Consider the following 21,096-nt stretch of genomic DNA (forward strand, 5'->3'; position numbering starts at 1 on the left):
CACATCACACTTTGTGTTTCTCAATCCCCAGTTGGAGGCAGGGGATCCCCCAGTTTGCAGGCCCTCCCCCTGCTTCAGGTAGGCTTCCCAAATCCCCCGCCTGGGCAGGGGACCCTCGATTTGGAGCCTCCTCCCCCCGCTTGGCAAAAATCCAGAAAGCAGGAGGAATGGCGGCCCTTCCCACACCAGCCTAGAACCCAGCAGCTTCTCCTCTCCCCTTCCCACCATTCCCTGATGCTTCTTCTCCTCCTCCCTTTCCTTCCCTTCCCTTCTCACCTCCGATGGCAGCAGCTTCTCCTTGCCCCTCCCCTTCCTACCCAGCTCCATCGCAGCAGCCGGAGCTTTCCCAGGCTGCTTCCTGCCCCGCCCCAAAGGACCATGTGCATTTGCACCTCCGGAGGTGGTGAAAGGCTTCAACTTTCTGTGTTTGTGTCTGTGTCTGTGTTGCGGTGAAGAAGCTGGCTGGTGAGTAGAGAGCCAATCCCCTACATCAAATTTGCAAGAAGGAGTGTGTGTGTAGGAGAGGGAAACGTCGTCATTATTCCCTATGTGAAATATTTCTCATAGGGTATAACGGGGAATTGATCTGGAGGTTTCGGGGACTCTGGGGGACCTATTTTTTTAGGTAGAGGCACCAAATTTTCAGTATAGTATCTAGTGCCTCTCCCCCAAAATACCCTCCACGTTTCAAAACAATTGGACCAGGGGGTCCAGGTCTATGAGCCCCAAAAGAAGGTGCCCCTATCCTTCATTATTTCCTATGGAAGGAAGGCATTTAAAAAGGTGTGCTGTCCCTTTAAATGTGATGACCAGAACTCCCTTGGAGTTCAATTATGCTTGCCACACCCTTGTTCCTGGCTCCGCCCCAATGTCTCCTGGCTCCACCCCCAAAGTCTCCTGGCTCCACCCCCAAAGTCCCCAGATATTTCTTGAATTGGACTTGGCAACCCTAGCTTCAGGGTCATCAGAAAACAGCAGGGGGAAGGGGAATGTTCCCCTAAAGCTTTTCTGTATTGCCTTTTACTGTCAAATTTGTGACCATTGGTTTGTCCTATGCACATGATATGTATATTTGCAGATCTTAAAGTGACTATTCTAAAAGTGAATTTCAAAAACAGGACACAGCAAGAGACCTCTGAGATACCACTATAACCACTGGCCAACTCCCACCTTTTTCTGGGTTTGGCCCGGTCCATGGGCATTGTTGGGGGGGGGGTGCTTCCTAAATTTATGGGGAGGGAGCTTCTTCATAAATTCATAGGTAGTGATAATGGAGGCCCCTCCCTGTGGTGTCACTGACTCCTCCCTATGTTGTCACTGGATCAAATGTCTCTGGCTGGGCCCCAGCCCCCCCCCCCCCCCCAGGAAATTGAAAAGCCTACGCCCGATTGTGAGGCCCCGCTTTCACGGTCTGTATTCATACTGAAAATCAAGATCAAGCGAGCTTTTGCCGTTCTGCTCCACGGGAGGTTTCTGTCCTCCATGAGCTCACCTTAGGACACTTGCATTACAGTTTGACAGGTGTACCGCCCCAGTCAAACTCCCCATCTGACACGATCCCTGGAGTGAATGTTCCCATAGGCTATAATGAAGCAGGGGAAAACATCAATAATTCTTGCTCACCTCTCCTATGCTATTCAGTATTCTATGTAAGCTACTTTCCCCCTAACACTTACCCAGAGGCGTAGCTAGGGCTTTGGGGGCCTGGGGCCAAAGATTTATGTGGGCCTCCCTGCTGTGGCAGGCTGGGGGGCGAACGGCTCTCTGCTTGCTTCGGCGGCGACAAGCCGCGGCGAGCCACGCCGAGCCGCGGGCTGCGCGCTGCCGCGAGCAGAGAGCCACTTCCCCCTCGCCTGCCACGGCTGTAGGTTGGCGGCGGTGAGCCCCCTTGGCAATGCGGGGACCCCCCAGACCTGGGGCGACCCGCCCCCCCTCCCTACACCACTGCACTTACCATCACTGTAACCCCAGCCAAAGTGTAACCCTCTTTGTAACCCTAACCTTAACGGCCCATTGAATCTAATTATTCTCATAGGGTATAATGGAGCAGGGAAAAACATCAATGATTCTTGCTCATCTCTATTATGCTTTTCAGAATGCTATGAAAGTTTCTTTTCCCCTCACCTTAACGCTTTTGGTAACCATAACCCCAGCCTGAGTGTAACTCTAATCGTAACCCCAACACTATGGGCCCATTGAATTCCCTTAGGCTATAACCAATTCCAGACTGTGTTGCTGCCTCATGGGTAAGGGAGGAGACGGAAAGAAAAGATGGAAAAAAAGAGAGGGGTGCTAGTCGTTAATACAGCCCATTGATGTTCTCAACCAAAAGTCTGTCAGAACATCTCCACATTTCAGGCCCTGTGGAATTGCATTAAATCCTACAGGGCTCTGATTGGGTACCCCTGCATTAGGAGATATGCTCATGAATGAGAGTTGATGTGTTGGCCTTGACAGTGTTGGTGGAAAGAGAGTTGGGGGAGAGGACCCCGGCCCACCTTCCTTGGGAGAAGAAGTGGTGAATACTTTCAGATCACTTCCTAGCTTACCTTTTTAACAAGACATGCCAAGGACTGAGCCTGGGGACTTCTGTATGCAAAGTCCAACCCCCCAGAACTGAGATAAATAGAGAGATGTTTAGATGAAATTATTGAGAAACGGTAAAGAATAAAAGTGCTGAAAAACCTGCAGGTTAGCAGTTCAATTGTTCCAACAGCTGTCCTGCTGATGGGCCTTCTAACTACTTCCTATTTATTAAAGTGAAGGACCTGCTAAATTCTGTGAATCTTAGCACAGCTTTGTGTGAAAAAATGAAGGAATGTTCACAAGTATCTCCAGGTTTCCAGTACACACTTTTCTTCAAATAAAGAATAATAGAATCATAGAATTGGAAGGGACCTCCAGGGTCATCTAGTGCAACCCCCTGCACAATGCAGGAAACTCACACACACCTCCCCCTAAATTCACAGAATCTTCATTGCTGTCAGTTGACCATCTAGCCTCTGTTTAAAAACCTCCAAGGAAGGAGAGCCCACCACCTCCCGAGGAAGCCTGTTCCACTGAGGAACTGCTCTAACTGTCAGGAGGTTCTTCCTAATGTTGAGCCAGAAACTCTTAATTTTAACCCATTGGTTCTGATTCTACCTTCCGGGGCCATAGAAAACAATTCCACACCATCCTCTGTATCAGGATGGCCAATGATAGCTCTCCAGGTGTTTTTTGCCTACAAGTCCCATCAGCCCCAGCCAGCATGGCCAATGGCTGGGGCTGATGGGAGTTGTAGGCAAAAAACATCTGGAGAGCTACCGTTGGCCACCCCTGCTCTACATGACAGTCCTTCAAGTACTTGAACATGGTGATCATATCACCTCTCAGCCACCTCCTCCCCAAGCTAAATATGCTCAGCTCCTTCAACCTTTCTTCATAGGACTTGGGTCTCCAGACCCTCCACCATCTTCATCGCCCTTCTCTGGCCCCGTTCCAGCTTGTCTATATCCTTCTTAAAATGTGCTGCCCAAAACTGAACGCAATACTCCAGGTGAGGTCTTAACCAGAGCAAAGTGATACCATCACTTCATGTGACTTGGACACTAGATTTCTGTTGACAGTCCAAAATTGCATTTGCCTTTTTAGCCACCGCATCACACTGTTGACTCATTTTCAGCAAATGGTTCCTCCTCCTCAAAACTTCCATGGATGTAGGGAAAAACTTGGGAAACTCATGCATTACAGTCCTATCCAGGCAAATGTCTGCCTGCTTGTTTTCTGCGCCCTGGTAAACATAAGCCAAATAGACTTTCATGGGGATGTGTATCACTATACTTCCAATTTCAGGGGGAAATAGCCTTACTTATATCAGTAGCTATTCTTCACATAAAGAAAATTCATGCGTTTAAAAGCAAAAATGGATACATGATGACCTTGACAGGCTGGAAAACTGGGCTAAAATCAATAAAATGAATTTTAGCAGGGATAAATGTAAAGTTCTGCATTTTGGTAGGAAAAATCAGATGCATGGTTATAGGATGGGGGAGACTTGTCTTAGCAGTAGTATATGCGAAAAGAATCTAGGGGTCTTAGTGGACCATATGCTGAACATGTGTCAACAGTGTGATGCGGTGGCTAAAAAGACAAATGCAACTTTGGGCTGTATCAACAGAAGTTTTGTGTCCAGATCACGTGAAGTGATGGTATCGCTTTACTCTGCTCTGGTAAGGCCTCACCTGGAGTATTGCGTTCAGTTTTGGGCAGCACATTTTAAGAAGGATATAGACAAGCTGGAACGGGTCTAGAGGAAGACGATGAAGATGGTGAGGGGTCTGGAGACCAAGTCCTATGTAGCAAGGTTGAAGGAGCTGGGCATGTTAGCCTGGAGAGGAGATGGCTGAGAGGTGATATGATCACCATCTTCAAGTACTTGAAGGGCTGTCATCTAGAGGATGGTGTGGAATTGTTTTCTGTGGCCCTGGAAGGTAGGACCAGAACCAGTGGGTCAAAATTAAATCAGAAGAGTTTCCAGCTCAACATAAGGAAGAACGTCCTGTTAGAACGATTCCTCAGTGGAACAGGCTTCCTCAGGAGGTGGTGGGCTCTCCTTCCTTGAAAGTTTTTAAACAGAGGCTAGATGGCCATCTGAGAGCAATGAAGATCCTGTAAATTTAGGGGAAGGTGTTATGAGTTTCCTGCATTGTGCAGGGGGTTGGACTAGATGACCCTAGAGGTCCCTTCCATCTCTATGATTCTATGACTAAACATTTGAGCAAAGGAAACACTGATGGTGAATTAGAAGGTGGACGAATAAAGACTACATTTATGTTCATACCTCTCTTTCCCTTTTATTTTTAGGCCTCCTTCCCTTCTCATCTCTCCCAAACCAAAGGAACAGTCAAATCTTTTCTTCTTCCACCTCTGAGGACCCCTCTCATTTTAAACAACCAGCCAGCTCCCAGAAGATCCTTGCAACCTTTAATGGTTAGAACTGTTCCTGGGGAGCCCAGGAAAGAGTCTTTGTTCTGGCTGTCTCCATTGATGTGTGAACGGACAGACTGGGAGTTGAGATAGGGAAAAAACGATCTAGGTTTGATAGGGGCTGAGCTAGATGACCTTCCAGCTCTCTCAGTGAAACATTTTCAAATAAGTTGCTCCTCAAAAAAGTTAATCCAACCACAAAACACAATAATTTATCCAAATCTAAAACTTAACAATTTTGCGTCATTTTTCTTTTGATGGTATCCAAAATTATATTATAAACATGACAGGTAAACTCCTGTAGGTTGATTATGACTTTCACCTACAGGAGCAAGCCATTTCATAGAAAATATTTTGACTTTTTTAACACCCAGTACTGAAACCTAGAAAAATCAATGTGTTTAAAGCCCCTGCGGTTTCCTAATGTCTCCATGTGGCCAGCCATGCTGTGCTTGCCTGTTTTCTTTCAGGCTTTAGGACATTTCCATTGTGCTCATTGGGCAGACTGACCTCAATCCATGAATTCTGCTCTTATTCTTGAAGCCAGATATCACGTTTGAGATGACAGTCAACCTTGCTAGGCTTGGTAAACTGGAAATTGTGGGCGTTTTCGCACAGGGCTTCACCGCGCAGAGTCTGCGCGGATTTCGCACCAACTGCTCCGCAGAACCCGGAAGAGCCGCAAAGACCCGCAACTTTTGCATCGCAAATGTAAACTGTTTTTTGGCAGTTTACATTTGCGACGCGAAAGCTGCGGGACTTTGCGGCTCTTCCGGGTTCTGCGGAGCAGTTGGTGCGAAATCCACGCAGACACTGCGCGGTGAAGAGGGACGTCGCTCCGGGGTAAGCCCTGTGTGAAAACGCCCTGTTTATACTAATTCTGCCCAGAACAAACACTGTTGCGATGAGAAGGATTGAGTTCTAGTTACATAAGGAATGGATTGAGTTGGTGGGGGCCAAAATGAGTTCATGAGAGACTGTTTGCTTTTATCCATGCTCTTATTTAATCTGCTTTCATTTTCAATATGCTTACAAAAAAAAGATGTGTTGAATTTGCATTTTCTGTTGGAGAATTGATTTGCATCATAATTCTCCCTTTTCTCAGATAGGAACATACTGGCTCATTTAAGATAACTGGGAAACAACCAGTAGTTTGGAGGCCTAGATCCTGAACTGCCACATCCCCCAATTAGGGAATGCTAGTCAGTGGGGGGGGGGGGGGCAGGGGACCCCCTGCTTTTGGAGGAAGGTCCCGTTAAATGCATGGGGAAAGTGGGGGACGTTTGCACACAGAGCTGCATCCCCAGCAGGTTGGTGTCCTTCTGCATGTCATCGCATTGAGGACAGTCCTAACCCCTGCTGGAACGCCCCCCAAATCCCCCCACTGGGGAGAAATTGGGACCCTGGCAACCCTCCCCCCCAAGCACTCTTCCCTGGCCTGATGGTGGCAGCATCAAGGGTGCTCTGGAGGCCTTTCTCTTTGACAGACCGTTCATTGCCTCTACATACCTATATATATCTGACACTCTTGGAGCCAATCCAAACTGGAGAAGAACTTTGATGGGGGAGGGAGGGGCAGGTTGTGCTCAAATTGGAATCCACCAGCTGAGCAAATCTGTATTCAGAATCATCACCACTGTTCAAAGTTTCAGCAGCATTATTAATCTGGAAACTTTCTAGGTCATTCTTGGAAATGCAGGTTGCCCTGAGGCAATGGCAGGTAACCCCCAGCAAACATTCTGAATAGCAGCATGCTTGGCCATTTTGTTAGGCATTTGGGGCCAATTTTCCACCCAAGCAACCAAGGAGAATCCAAAGGGCTGGCAGTGCTTCTGGGCTTAGTGGCATGTCCATAACCTGGACCCTCAGAGCAGATACCCAGGTCTGAGGAGCTGGTAGGTGGCCCTGCTGGAGCTTGGCTTGCTTCCCAGGTATAGCCAAGTACAACTCCCCCCTCCCATATGTTGGCACAATATCTTCACAGGTAGACTGCTTTGCTGGCACTCAGGCCAATAGGATTGTCTACTTGCATGTTAAGGTGTTTACAAAGTGTGTTTCCCTTTCACGGAAATAATTCCAGATGCAAATTGCTGCTGGAAACCATGCTGGATTTCATGGATCCTGGGTAGGGTTGCCAAGTCCAATTCAAGAAATATTCTGGGACTTTGGGGGTGGAGCCAGGAGACATTGGGGGTGAAGTCATGAGTAAGTTCAATTGAATTCCAAAGGGAGTTCTGGCCATCACATTGAAAGGGACTGCACAGCTTTTCAGTGCCTTCCCTCTATTAGAAATATGAAGGATAGGGGAATCTTCTTTGGGGGCTCATAAAATTGGCCCCCTGGTCCAATCCTTTTGGAACTTGGAGGGTGTTTTGAGGAAAGGCATCAGATGCTATGCTGCAAATTTGGTGGCTCTACCTCAAAGAACATCCCTCCCAGAGGCCCATATATCCGCTGATCAATTCCCCATTATTCCCTACGGGTATCGTTCTTCATAGGGAATAATAGAATGCCCAGTAGACATTTCCCTCCCCCCCCCCCCGCTTTCTAAAGTGAGGAGAGGGCCTCCAAACTGGGGAATCCCTGCCCCCTCCCTCTCTCTCACACACACACCTACTGGGTCTAGTTCCTCCACAACTTTACTTGCTCTGAAAACAAAAGCAAAACAAACGGAGGGTCTGTTCTCTGAAGAAACTGCTGCTGACCCTTTCCCATGAAACACTTCCTGTTTCCTGCTTCCTGCTCAACTTTAAAGGCACACATTTTAAAAACAGGCCTGTTTGTAGGTTTCTAAACCTGCCGGAGCTCTAGAGGTACATGTTGACTGTGGGGGCGGGGCTTCCCCCTGCCAGCCAGGGGGAAGCCTGTAAAACTGAGGGATCCCCTGCTGGGGCCTAGGGATTGGGAAGCCTAATTCTGGGCCTGATCCTGTAATAGGACAATTTTTAAAGTACTATAAACATGTGTGAATGGGACACAGCCCCACATCTTTCCCAATCTTTCCCACCACATTTAATAAAAATGGAACACTCAAAGTATTCATCGTAATAATAATAATTAGTGGTGAACATTATGATTAAGATCTGTAAATTGGAACTTGGAGAACGTGCTACCAGTGGAACATCTAGCATCAGAGATCTCTACACGTTACTACCCAAAAAATTAAAAACATGAGCTGTGTTGTCATTTTACAAATGATCAGATTTTAAGACAGCTGTAAAACGCTTTCTATATTTGGATGTATAATCTTATGCTTCTACACAAACACTTGAACACATTCCCCTCTCAAGTTCTGAAACCCTCTTAGACTAATACTAAAATCACACAGCATGTAAGCCAAAATCTAAAACAACAGCTGTCTGCAACACACTTCTGCAAAGAAGACAAAACACCCCAAACGTTGCTTCCGTTCACTCTGTCCCCGTCAACAGTTGGTGCCTCCTCTTGTTTAGAAACTGCAAAGCCAAGAGTCCAAAGGTGGCAGACCAAGTCGCCCCTTTTATGTGCGGTTGAGTGTCTGAAAGATTCGAGAAATCTGTAACATGACAGGTCCTGTTTCTGGATCATTCATCCACTGAGTACTGTTTAATGGGTTTTCAAGCATATCTTCAAAGGCTGCAAAAGAAAAAATAATAAACCATTACTATGTGTAACATACAGAATCAGTATACAATATTCATGTCAGAATGGTAACTGACTGCTGGCTGCTTTGCGGCGTATTGTCAGCAATTTGTGTCTCCCTCTCTCTTTGCCCGCACTGCACTTTTTATTGGCTAGCTGGCTGAAAGGCATGACAGTGCCCTCCCCATCTTTTCCCACCAGGGCTCTTTTCTTTTTGAGAACTTTGTAAGGTTGTCTCCTCCATGTAGTTTCTCTTGCTCCAAGTTTGACTCTTCTAGTTGTAGCTCAGCACTTAAATGAAGCCCTATTTTTATTTCCTTTTTGTTGTTATTTAAAGGCCACTGGTCAGAATCCTCCTGTCTCTTGCCATGGTCTGTATTTTATGTATTTCATGTATTCCAGTGTAAGTAAATTTCTAAGCAATTGTCTTCCAACATGTTCCACTCGGCAGCCCTTCCCCACGCTCCTTCCTCTTCCGTATTGCTCCTATTCACCCTCCCTGGTGTTTGCTGCCTGAGAATTGTATAGTGTCCTTAGAGACTGGAGCTGTAACACGAAAGCATTCCCAAGCGAATTTTCCTGCACCTAAAACCACTCTTGTGCTGCTAATTCCATGTACCATCCCGGGAGGAAAGAAAGCCACAACCTTCAAGACAACACACTGTACCCTTTGAACTGTTTTACTTTTGTTTAGCCTAGAGAATAACCGCTTTTCAATTATTTATGTTAACATGGCTAGTTGGGGTGAGGAGAGGGAATAGTAGGATATCTGAGAACTGTTTGTATTGACAGCTGTTATTCCTAGCAATGTGTTTGTGGTAAGAAGGTATGTACTCACAACACGGTAATAAAGCTTCACCGTCTAACAAGAGAAGTCTACCTGAGCGTTACCTGGCAAACCTTACTTTTTGCTAGGAATCTAAAAATTTTTTGTACCTGACAACTCTTGGAATCTCAGAAGCCGCCACCACCATGGTGGGTCATGGTTTGGGAAGTGGAGGGTCAGATGTAGATGAGGAAACTACCAAAGCCCCAGCAAAGTCAACTGAGGTCGGGGACTTCAAGCCCAAAGAGAACGCTGTTCTAGCCTCCGAGGGACCCAATAGCCTTGCAGAGCAAGTAGGTACATAAAGCAAGGGCCATATTCCGAGAGCACCAGTCGGACCTTGACCTGTTACACTGGTATGACAAGACATGAGTGTGGAGTCCCGTGTAACTTTGGACAGGGGGGAGGCCATAGCCCAGGAAAGGGAGAGACGGTAAAGTCAAGTCTTCAAGGACAGCCTGCTCCTGACCTTCCAGATCCTTGAGGAAGGGGAAGACTACAGGAGCTGCACGAGGGGTGACAGTTGAGTTGGTGAGAATCACCTGCGACCCCGCTTAACTTGGGGCATCCTCTGGGCAGAAGTGGCACACATGTGGGGGGAAGTGACTGAATTTATGAGATTGATGATGATGATGATATTGGATTTATATCCCGCCCTCCACTCCAAAGAGTCTCAGAGCGGCTCACAATCTCCTTTACCTTCCCCTCCCCCCACAACAGACACCCTGTGAGGTAGATGAAGATATTGGATTTATATCCCGCCCTCCACTCCGAAGAGTCTCAGAGCGGCTCACAATCTCCTTTACCTTCCTCCCCCACAACAGACACCCTGTGAGGTGGGTGGGGCTGGAGAGGGCTCTCACAGCAGCTGCCCTTTCAAGGACAACCTCTGCCAGAGCTATGGCTGACCCAAGGCCATGCTAGCAGGTGCAAGCGGAGGAGTGGGGAATCAAACCCGGTTCTCCCAGATAAGAGTCCGCACACTTAACCACTACACCAAACTGGCTCTCCCATTTGGAACATGATGTGCACCATGATCCAGATTGCACAGCAAAAGGCTACCCTGCTGCTGCCTCCAGGCCTAGTGGTGGGGGGAGTTGGCCAACCAGTCATCATGCCAGCCCCCAGTCATACTGCTGCAACCTGGGCTTCCTTTCGCGAGGCAGGTCCTCTGTGGTGCTGGGGCAGCCGGTTGGCCAGCACTAACGAGAAGCCACATTTGACAGGAACTCGGAAGAGCTGGTTTGAGAATGTGAGCTTACCTTCGTGGATGGGGCCCACCTGGTATGTTACCTGGGGTCTTGATTTGAAGAGTCTGTGGCTAAATCGTATATCACCTTCTATGAAGTCCAGGCCCCAGAGTCAAGAAGGGTGGGGCAGTTCATGCGTGCAGTCAAGGCCCAATTCAAAGACCCACTAGTGTCAAGTTCTGTGCAGTTCTCATTAACTCAACCTCTTCGATATGAGTCAAACAAGACTTCATTGAATGGGCATTTGAACTGTTTGAACCAAATGTAATGTTTTTACATACCCAAAATGCCCAGCCATGAATGTCATGAGATTGTTGTATTATCTCCTTCCGGAGGCTCTCTGGGACATACAACGTGTCATCTTTGTACAAACATTCATCTTCTCTTTTTAGAATTAGCCTCCTCCTCTGCTGTCCATTCTGCTTCCAACTTTTCCAGCAGGGTGCTCCTGCCATGGAGGAGTTGGCCTTGTTTTGTCTGACTTTGCAGAGCTACCCCCCCCCCCCCAGTTGTGCTGGCATGAACATAGTGTCATTATCCTGCTTTTGTGTTGAGGAAGGTGGGACAAAGTGTCAGCCAGGAAGTTTCACTTTCCTGGGAGGTGTTTAAGTGTAAATTTGAATTTGGAGAAAAACCCCACCCACCTTACTTGTTTGGTGCCTAGTCTGCATGAGGTTTTTAGTGCCCCTACATTTTTGTGGTCTGTCAGAATTTCAAATGGTACCGTCATGTCTTCCAGCCACTGATGCCAAGTAGTTAGGGCTAATTTGATTGCTGCTGCCTCATCCCATACTGACCAGTTACCCTCCGTGTCACAAAATTTTTTTACACAAATGCGCACGGATGGAGGAATTCATCCTTCCCTTCTTGAAGGAGCACCCCTCCTCTAGCCACATCGCTAGTATCACATTGGACCAAAATGTTTTTAATTTTAATCTGGTTGTTGTAAAGGTTCAGTAGTAAACAGTTTTTTCAAATGATCAAAAACCTCCTGGCATTCAGCCAACCAATTTAACTTGGCCCCTAGTCGCTTATGCTCAGGGCTCACGTCCTTAGTCTTGAGCAAGTCAGTCAGGGGGAAAGGCAACTTGAGAGAAGTTTTGGATGAAAGTCCTGTAAAAGTCTGCAAATCCTATGAATGACTGGAACTGACGCCTGGTCTAAATCTAATGAAGATTTAACTTTTGCTGGCTCCATCCTCAGCCCATTCTTTGACACTTGGTAACCCAGGAGGTCAATTCAGACTTGTGAAATTCACATTTGAATAACTTTGCAAATAGCTTTTTCTGGTACAGCACTGTGAGGACCTCTCTCACTAACTTTACATGCGATTCCGTATCTTGAGAATAAATCAAAACATCATCTACCACCCTTTTATATAAAATTTTTCTTAACACTTCTCAAGTTCATAAACACTCCTAGAATTCCTTGCAATCCAAACAGCATTACTGCGTATTCGGACTGGCCCAAGGGAGTTTTGAAGGCAGTTTTCCATTCATCACCCTGTCTAATGCATACGCTGTAACATGCGTCTCTCAAATCCAGCTTGGTAGAAATCTGCCCTTTTATGAGGGGAATCAGGTAGACATTTGACATCAACACAGCATTGATGCCTCAGTAGTCAGTACAGCTTCTATTTCCCCCATCCTTCTTTTTGTGGAACAATATGGGAGCAGCATTGGATGAGTTAGCCAGGCGAATGAAACCCCTCTCCAAATTTAATTCCAAGAATTTTTGCAATTTGGCCCATTCTGGAACTCATGGAATACAGTTTAGCAACGGCTCCCCCAGAGTCAGTTCTATGGCACAGTCTGTGGATCTGTGAGGGGGTAGCTCATCTGCTTCCTGCTCGTCAAACACCTGTTTAAAATTGCTATACTCCTTCAGGATTGCTTTCGCTTCCTCTTGTGTAAGACAAATATGTTTGTACATGGGAGGTGGGCCCATTCCCCATTTGTCCACCCATATGTGAGTTCTATAATGTTCATCGTGGAACACTATGGATTGCCCACTCCTTTTCATATAAGGATCATGGTCTCCCAGCCATCTCACCCCCAATACTACTTCAAAACTGGCTGACGGGGCAACAACAAAAGCACATTCCTCCCAGTGAGGCCCTAGCCCAATGGGGATTAACTCAGCCTCTTGGGTACAAGGGTCTCCTTTCATTGGGGTGCCATCCATTTGCTCAAATTGTATGGGCTCAGGCAAAGTGTTGGTTATTAGTCTTAGCCCCTCTACTATTTGGGGAGTGATTAAATCTTTGGTGCATCCCGAGTCTGACGGGGCCCTGATATACATAAATCTCTGTAATTTGGGTTTCATTAATGGTAATGGGATAAAGAACAAAGTTATTGTGGTTCTCATCCTAAGTGGCTTGGTAATTCCTCGGACCTGCTGGCTCAAGCCCTTTACAGTAGGTCATCATCTTTTCCTGCCAGCTGGTCTTTGATGCTTTCTCCACTGGACGATGGAGTGGTCACTCGTGGTAGGGCTTCAGGTTCGATGTTGAAGATCGCAGCTGCTCCATCTTTTCCCTTTCATGCGGCTCCATCTGGCTGCCCGCTCTTCTTCTTCTTTCTGCCGTCTTCTTTTTTCTGGGCCAAAGCGGAAACACAAGGTCCGGTGGGCAGTCTACTGTGATGTGATTTTCTCCCCCACATCTAAAGCACAGCTTCTGCTTAATTCTTCTCCCTCTCTCTGCCTGAGGGGAAGGTTTCTTCATGCCCAACTTTTCCCCAGACCAAGTTTCTTTACCACCCAGGCTGCCGCCACTGGAGCGCAACCATCTGCTGGCAGTTCTCCACTTCACATACCAGTTGTATCCATCCCAGGAGGGTGCCTGGGTCATCTTGCATCAACGCTCTGTCCAATAAAGCTGCATTCGGCTCTTTTCAGTATTGGTCCACCTTCATCTGCTCATCCCACCTGCAAACTTTGGTAGTGTGGGACCGGAACTTTGCTGAGTACTCACGGACATATTTAGTCCCTTGGTGGAGCCATTGCAGTGATGCTCAGAGTCTCATCTCCTGGATGGGTCTTCGTTGTAAGAACCCACTAGCCATGTGCAGTTCTGGGGTGCGTCCCTCATAAAGGGTCAGGTACCAATTCGCAGCAACTCTGACCAACCTTGACCCCAGATGATTAATTTAACTAGCTTCTGATGGGACAAGATGCTCCCACTCCTGGATGTAGCCGTGGGTCTTCACTTCCAAACTTCTGGTGGGTCTTGTGGAGCCAGAAGCACTGCAGGAGCTTGTCCTGGTGCGACCCCCGGTGGTGGTGGGACAGGGCCCACTGGTCCTGCAGGGAAAACTGGTGCTCTTGGTTGTCCCCCCTGGACCAGGTTGTCCAGGAGCTGGCCTCCCATCTTGAGGTGATGCCTGTGCAGGGGGCAACAGCTCCTGTATCCCCACTTGTACCTGGCCCATTTCCAGGGAGCCGGCTTCTCCTTTTGAGGAAATCCACCAACAGCGCCTGTCACTTCCTCTGAGTTGCTGTCTTCACAAAACTGGTAACTGAGTGATTTCTGCCCCTTTCTGATTCCCAAGGGTCGAGGCTGCCACTGTTTTGGTATCTCTGTTGGCCAGTCAATCCCATGTACTGACTGGTTTCGTTTTTCTTTTTACCAGCATATGCCACGGTCAATGTTCCCTCTAAGCTGCAGAATCTTGTGAGCAAAAATTCTGCTTTGTGAGCTACTGCATACATTAGTGTGCTCTGGGGTTATCCTTCCTGAGCTAAGACAGTCGTATGTGCAAAAAGGATCTAGGGGCCTTAGTGGACCATATGCTGAGAACATGAGTCAACGCTGTGATGTGGTGGCTAAAAAGGCAAATGCAATTTTGGGCTGTATCAACAGAAATATAGTGTCCAGATCACATGATGTGATGGTATCGTTTTACTCTGCTCTGGTAAGACCTCACCTGGAATATTTTGTTCAGTTTTTGGGCTCCACATTTTAAGAACGATATAGACAAGCTGGAACAGGTCCAGAGGAGGATGACAAAGATGGTGAGGGGTCTGGAGACGAAGTCCTATGGTTGAAAGAGCTGGGCATGTTTAATCTGAAGAGGAGGCGGCTGAGAGGTGATAGGATCACCATCTTCAAGTACTTGAAGGGCTGTCATCTAGAGGATGGACTGGTATTGTTTTCTGTGGCCCCAGAAGGTAGGATCAGAACCAATGGGTTGAAATTAAATCAAAAGAGTTTCCAGTTCAACATTAGGAAGACTGTTAGAGCGGTTTCCCAGTGGAACAGGCTTCCTCAGGAGATGGTGGGCTCTCCTTCCTTGGAGGTTTTTAAACAGAGGCTAGATAGCCATCTGAGAACAATGAAGATCCTGTGAATTTAGGGGGAGGTATTTGTGAGTTTTCTGCATTGTGCGGTGAGTTGGACTAGATGACCCTGGAGGTCCCTTCCAACTCTATGATTCTTTGTGTGAGCTGAAGGCTAAAAATCTGTGAGCTAGCCCACGCTAACTCAGCTTAGAGGGAACAATGGCCATGGTATATCTGGTCTGTCCTTTGACTTTTCTTCAGGTTACTCCAGGGTGTTGAGAACCTCTTCAGTTTGGGTGGTCTGCACATTTCTTGTCCCCTTCCCATTTTCCTCTTGGTCACTCATGGTGCCAGAGGTTCAGGAATAGGGCCATGGCAGGCAGAGGTGAGTTCTAATATGTCAAGTTCTGCACAATTCTCATTAACGACATCTTTGATATGATTCAAATAAGGCTTCACTGAATGAACATCATGTTCACAGTCAAGACATTCTTTGTTAGAACTGATCCCTCAGGACTGAGCAATACATTTATACCTTACCCTGTTTACCACATAAGCAAAATGAGGATGAAGCCAGCATGGTTATAAAATTCAAAAAGTATTCCTAGACAGGTTCAACCCTCTTAAGAATCGAAAGTTAGTGTATCTGGTTAAACAGATAACAGGTGACCTTCACAGCTGTGCTGAGGAATGATTTAGCCTACAAAGAGGCCCTTCTTTAGCCAGGATACAGAGAATACTTATGATATTGTTTCAAAGACATAATAGTGCAAATAGCAGAACTACACAGAAGCTTTTAATACAATGATTTCAAGTGATGCAAACAATATTGGCAGGGACCAGTTCTTGACAACTAGAGGAAAAAAGGCCTGAACAGTACTGAAGCCCATGTGACAGAGAAACAAGTCAGTATGAGAGTTTTCTGCAGAATTCCAGGCTGATGCAGCCAAGATATGTGACTGGATGGAATCAGTGAAGATGGAGTTCTACAGTGCAGGCCTCTACCCAGACCTGGTGGTCAAAGGAGACGATCCAAATGAGCCATGTGCCCTGTTAGGTTGGATCCAACCACCTTGTGAGATTGAGAATTGGGAGGAAGTGATGAAACAGCATCAAGTGGGTCAAGGGAGAAGAAAGTCTGATCGGGGGAGGGAGAGAAACCTGAGAAAGATCGATGGAGACAGCAATTATGCCTGAAATGTGGAGCCAATAACCATTTTGTCGTGGATTGCCATAAAATGCCGAAGACACCTCTGGAGGTCAAGTCAAAGAACCCCAGATGGAAGAGCCTGCTGGAAGAGCCAGCAAGAGTATCCAAGAAGGCTGCACTGGCAGATCTTCTAAGTGATCCACAGAGTTCTAAGTCAGAAGTATTTTCCACTAGTGAAAGCCCAGGGCTGAAGCTGTCAGGAAATGGGCAAGACCTGCTGTGAAGGGATCAGTGCACCACCTCGGGTGAGAGCAAAAGGAACTTTGTTTTATATCCCTGCTATGTTGGGGAAAGGAAAAAAGGGGAGAAGCCCCCAGGGTTGCTACATTCATTAGGCTTAGATGGAAGACAGCAATTCCATTGGTGGTGGATACATTTTCTAAGCTAGCCCACTTCTTGCCATACACACAAGTCCCCATGGCCATGAAGCTAGCTAAACTGTTCATGCAACACGTTGTAAGGCTACTCCTTTTTTTCCAGATAAGGTGATTTCGGGCCGTGGGTCTTATTTGGTTGCTAAATTCTAGAAGGAGTTTCTTAAACTGACTGGTACCAAGCAGGGTCTCAGCTCAGTTTATCACCCCAAAATGGATGGCCTATTGGAAAGGACCAATCAACTATTATAACAGTCCTTAACAGTTCATCAACATGCCATTGGGTGGATTTGCTGCCATTTGCAGAATATTGCTATTAACAACAGCAGCATCCATAGCTCAATGGAGGCATTCCCCTTTAAAACTGTACAAGGGTTAAAGGGGAAACTGTTCCCTGGTCTACCAGGAGGGGACACTCGTTGGGCAGGAGATTTTACAGACTGGTGGTCAAAATTTTCTGCACAGTGGGATCAAATTAAAGAAAAACAGGTTGCTTACCTGTAACTAGTGATCTTCGAATGGTCATCTGTGCAGTCACACACATGGGTCTTGCCGCAGGCAACGGATCCGTACCTCGGGAGTTCTAATAGCTCGCCTATAGCGCTTTTTGGCGCGCTTCCCTCCCGCTCTGGGGAGCAGGCACCGACTGCGCATGCCTGGAGCGGTGGGGAGGCGCCCTTCCCACTCAGTCTCTTCCAGCCGCCACTGACACTATATGAAGTTAAACAACATCCAAAGGAGGCCAGCAGTGGGGATGGCTGGGTGGGCGTGTGTGACTGCACAGATGACCACTTGAAGATCACTAGTTACAGGTAAGCAACCTGTTTATCTTCTTCGTGGTCTCTGTGCAGTCCCACACATGGGTGACTAGCCAGCTGAATGTCCTGGTGGAGGGCGCTGGTAAAGAAAATGAATTAGTCACATAATCACATCACCTTATATAGGTTATGGAAGGAAGCGGAAACACTCACCCTGACTTCAATGGAAGATGGATCTGAGGACCGCTTGGCCGAAGGAGGCGTCTCGTCTTGCACGAACGTCTAAAGCATAGTGGGAGACGAACGTGGACGGCGAGGCCCAAGAGGCAGCAGTGCAGACGTTCTCTAGGGAGATGCCCTGCAGGAAAGCCAAAGACGTCGAGACTGCTCTGGTAGAGTGAGCCTTAAGGCCTTCGGGTAAGGGCTGTTTAGCCAGTTCATAACACAACTTGATGGCACTAACTACCCATTTAGATAGTCTCTGGGTAGAAATTTTGTGTCCTCTGTGAGGATTACCGTAGGCCACAAACAGATTAGGGTCCTTACGGAACTGTTGTGTACGAGCAAGGTAGAAGGACAAGGCCCTTCGAACATCTAGGGCATGCAGAGCTCTTTGTCCTGGGTCACCAGGATTAGGGAAGAACGTTGGTAACGATGTTGTCAATAAGTGAAACTGGGACACAACTTTAGGGAGAAAGGAAGGGTCCGGTCGGAGGACGACCTTGTCCTTGTGGAAATTCGTGTAAGGAGCATCATGGCGGAAGGCACATAAATCACTGGCACGTTTGCCGGAAGTAATGGCAACTAGTAGGGCAGTCTTCCATGACAAGAGATTGAGATTTACCTTCGCCATAGGTTCAAACGGGGGTTTCATCAGGTGAGAAAGCACTAGGGACAAGCTCCACGCTGGAACAAAGGGTTTGATAGGAGGGTGAAGGTGTAACATTCCCTTTAAAAAGGATTTAGACAACTTATGTGAAAACACAGATTTGCCCTCAACTGGATCGTGGAAAGCCGAAAGGGCGGAAAGATGAACTTTTAACGAGGAGTAGCAGAGTCCTGATCTCTGTAACGAGAGTAGATAATCAAGAACTAAATGCAGAGGCACCGAGTTTGGTTGGAGATGCTGAGATGCTGCGAATGAGCAGAAACGCTTCCATTTACGTTGATATGAAAGCCTGGTGGACGGTTTCCTAGCATTAAGAATAATGTCGGCTACCTCTGCAGACAAGAGGGTGGACGGATTCTCCATGCCGTCAGGGCCAGAATTTGAGGATTGTGGTGCAGTACCTGGCTGTTGGCCTGTGTCAGGAGATCGCCTGCTAGAGGAAGGCGGCGGTAAGTGTGGCAGGACATTTGTAGCAGTCTTGTGAACCACGGTTGACGTGGCCACCAAGGTGCAATGAGAATGCAGTCCGTGCCGTCTTGTGCAATCTTCATTACCACCCGTGTCATCAGGGGGATGGGAGGGAACAGGTAGTGCAAGGGGCCTTTCCACACATGCAGGAAAGCGTCGTTGCCCCTTCTGGTGTAGAATCGAGGGCATTTTGCATTGTTCTTGGAAGCGAAGACATCTATCTTGGGCATTCTGAAGCACAGAAAGATGCGATGGAGGTAGGACTGATTGATGGACCACTCGTGGTCGTCTATCCGAATCCAGCTGAGAGAGTTGGCCAGAACATTCTCCACGCCTGGGAGATGGATGGCAGTCAGATAGATGTTGTGCTTGACACACCATTCCCATAGCAATATGGCTATGCGGCAAAGTCGAAGGGATCTGGTACCGCCCTGTTTGTTGACATAAAATACTGTAGCCATATTGTCCGTGGAGATCTGGACGTGCCGATCCCTGATCAGCGGGAGGAACGAATGAAGGGCCCTGTGCACAGCAATCAGTTCTAGGCAGTTTATGTGCATGGCCCTCTCGGAAGGAGTCCAAAGCCCTCTGACAGCCTTGTCCTCTAAGTGGGCTCCCCAACCCCACTTTGAGGCGTCTGTTGTTATGGTAACCGATGGAGGAGGAGGAAGGAACGGCATTCCTGAAAGCAGGTTGTGTGGTATAGTCCACCAAGCAAGGGATTGTAGAGCTCTCTGGGGAAGAGTGAGAAGAGTGCTCTGAGGCTGCGTGTGTGGATGGTAGGCACGAACAAACCAGAGTTGAAGATGTCGCATACGCAGCCTTGCAAAACGGAGAACAGATGTGGTTGCAGCCATGAGGCCCAGAAGTCGCTGAATGATGAAGGCAGACTGGATGGGGTTTTGCCGAACTAGGTTGGCTAGAGAAATTATAGTTTGCACCTGGTCTTCTGGGAGGAAAGCAAGATGGGGGGACGTACACAGACGCGCACCTATGAACTGCAGGTCCTGGGTCGGTGTGAGGTGTGATTTGGTGATATTCACACACAGGCCCAGAGAAGCCAGAAGAGAGAGAGTGGTATCGACGTTCCTCTTCAGTTGGTGCTGAGTTGGTGCAATCAGGAGCCAATCGTCTATGTACGGGAACACAGGGATGTTTCGGAGACGCAGGGCAGCTGCCACCACTGCCATGCATTTGGTGAACACTCTGGGAGCGGTGGAGAGTCCGAATGGCAGGGATAGATATTGAAAGTGATCTAGGCCTATGGCGAATCGAAGATATTTCCTGTGTTGAGGCCGGATGGTCACATGGAAGTAAGCGTCCTGAAGATCTAGGGAAGCCATCCATGAATCCTGGGGGATCAGAGGGAGGATGGATTGCAGAGAGATCATTCTGAATTTTCTGTATGTTATGTGTTCATTTAGCTTCCAAGATCTAGAATAGGACGCTTGCCTCCATCCCTCTTTGGCACTAGGAAATATCTCGAGTAGAACCCCATCCCGCGGTGTTGAGGAGGAACTGGTTCTATGGCATTTTTCTGGAGCGGGTCCAGGATCTCCTGTCGGAGATGGGGAGAGGGAGGAGTAGTTATGAAGTAGTGGTGGCGAGGTGGTGAAATGAACTCGATTGTGTAGCCTAGGCGTACGATGGTTAGCATCCAGGAATCGGTTGTGATTGAGTTCCAAGGCGGGTAGAATGGGGAAAGACGTGTTTGATAGGCCGGCTGCATCTGAGGGAAGTCAAAGAGACTGTTTGGCAGGAAGGGAAGCCTTCTTGGTTTGTTGAGACCGAGGTCTCTGTTGAAAGGGAGGTTTTTGCTGTGTAGGCTTTCGTTTCCAATAATCATTTTGCTTGGGCGAACGCTGACGTCTCTGGAAGGATGGTCTCCAGGGTTTGGTCCGGTTAAATGGCTGGGAAGGTGGTTGGGAGACTCCCAGGCGCTTCGCCCTCTTACAACCATCGTCTACCGAGGTCAAGACCTCATCCGTAGAAGCATGGAACAGACCTAGGCCATCGAAAGGAAGGTCCTCTATTTTTTGTTTAATGTCCGGTTGCAAATTGGTGGACCTCAGCCAGGCGTGGCGACGCAAGGCCACTGAGGAGGCAAAAACCCTCGAGGAACAGGAGACAGCATGCCGAATGGAGTTGATCTGTTGTTTAGAAACTCTGGACAGTTTGGAGACCAAACTAGAAGTCGTTCGTTGGGAAGTCTCGGGAAGAGAAGTTATGAGAGGCGTAAATTGGTTTGCCAGATTGAAGATGTAAGCAGCAAAGTATGCTAAATAATTATTAAGCTTAGAATTGGTAGAAGCTAAATTGAATATTTTTCTTGCCAGGATGTCCAATTTCCTCCCTTCTCGATCAGGTGGTGTGGGGTGTCTGGAGAGCTTGGCCTTAGTGGCCGATAATTGAATTAGGAGCCGGGTGTGAGGCCAGAAATTTAGCATCAGG

The 21,096-nt window shown here is 47.7% G+C and overlaps 1 protein-coding gene across 1 annotated transcript in view; it reads right to left on the reverse strand.

Moving 5' to 3' along the window:
• Positions 1-5,948: 5,948 nt before the first annotated feature.
• Positions 5,949-21,096, reverse strand: part of UBAC1 (UBA domain containing 1) — a 110,383-nt gene continuing 95,235 nt past the window's right edge. The window contains exon 10 of the mRNA XM_060251315.1: positions 5,949-8,583. Coding sequence (XP_060107298.1) covers positions 8,468-8,583 — 116 coding nt within the window. The 3' untranslated portion in view covers positions 5,949-8,467. The remainder of the gene's footprint in view (positions 8,584-21,096) is intronic.

Source organism: Heteronotia binoei, chromosome 12, assembly GCF_032191835.1.
Source record: "Heteronotia binoei isolate CCM8104 ecotype False Entrance Well chromosome 12, APGP_CSIRO_Hbin_v1, whole genome shotgun sequence".
Classification (NCBI taxonomy): domain Eukaryota; kingdom Metazoa; phylum Chordata; class Lepidosauria; order Squamata; family Gekkonidae; genus Heteronotia; species Heteronotia binoei.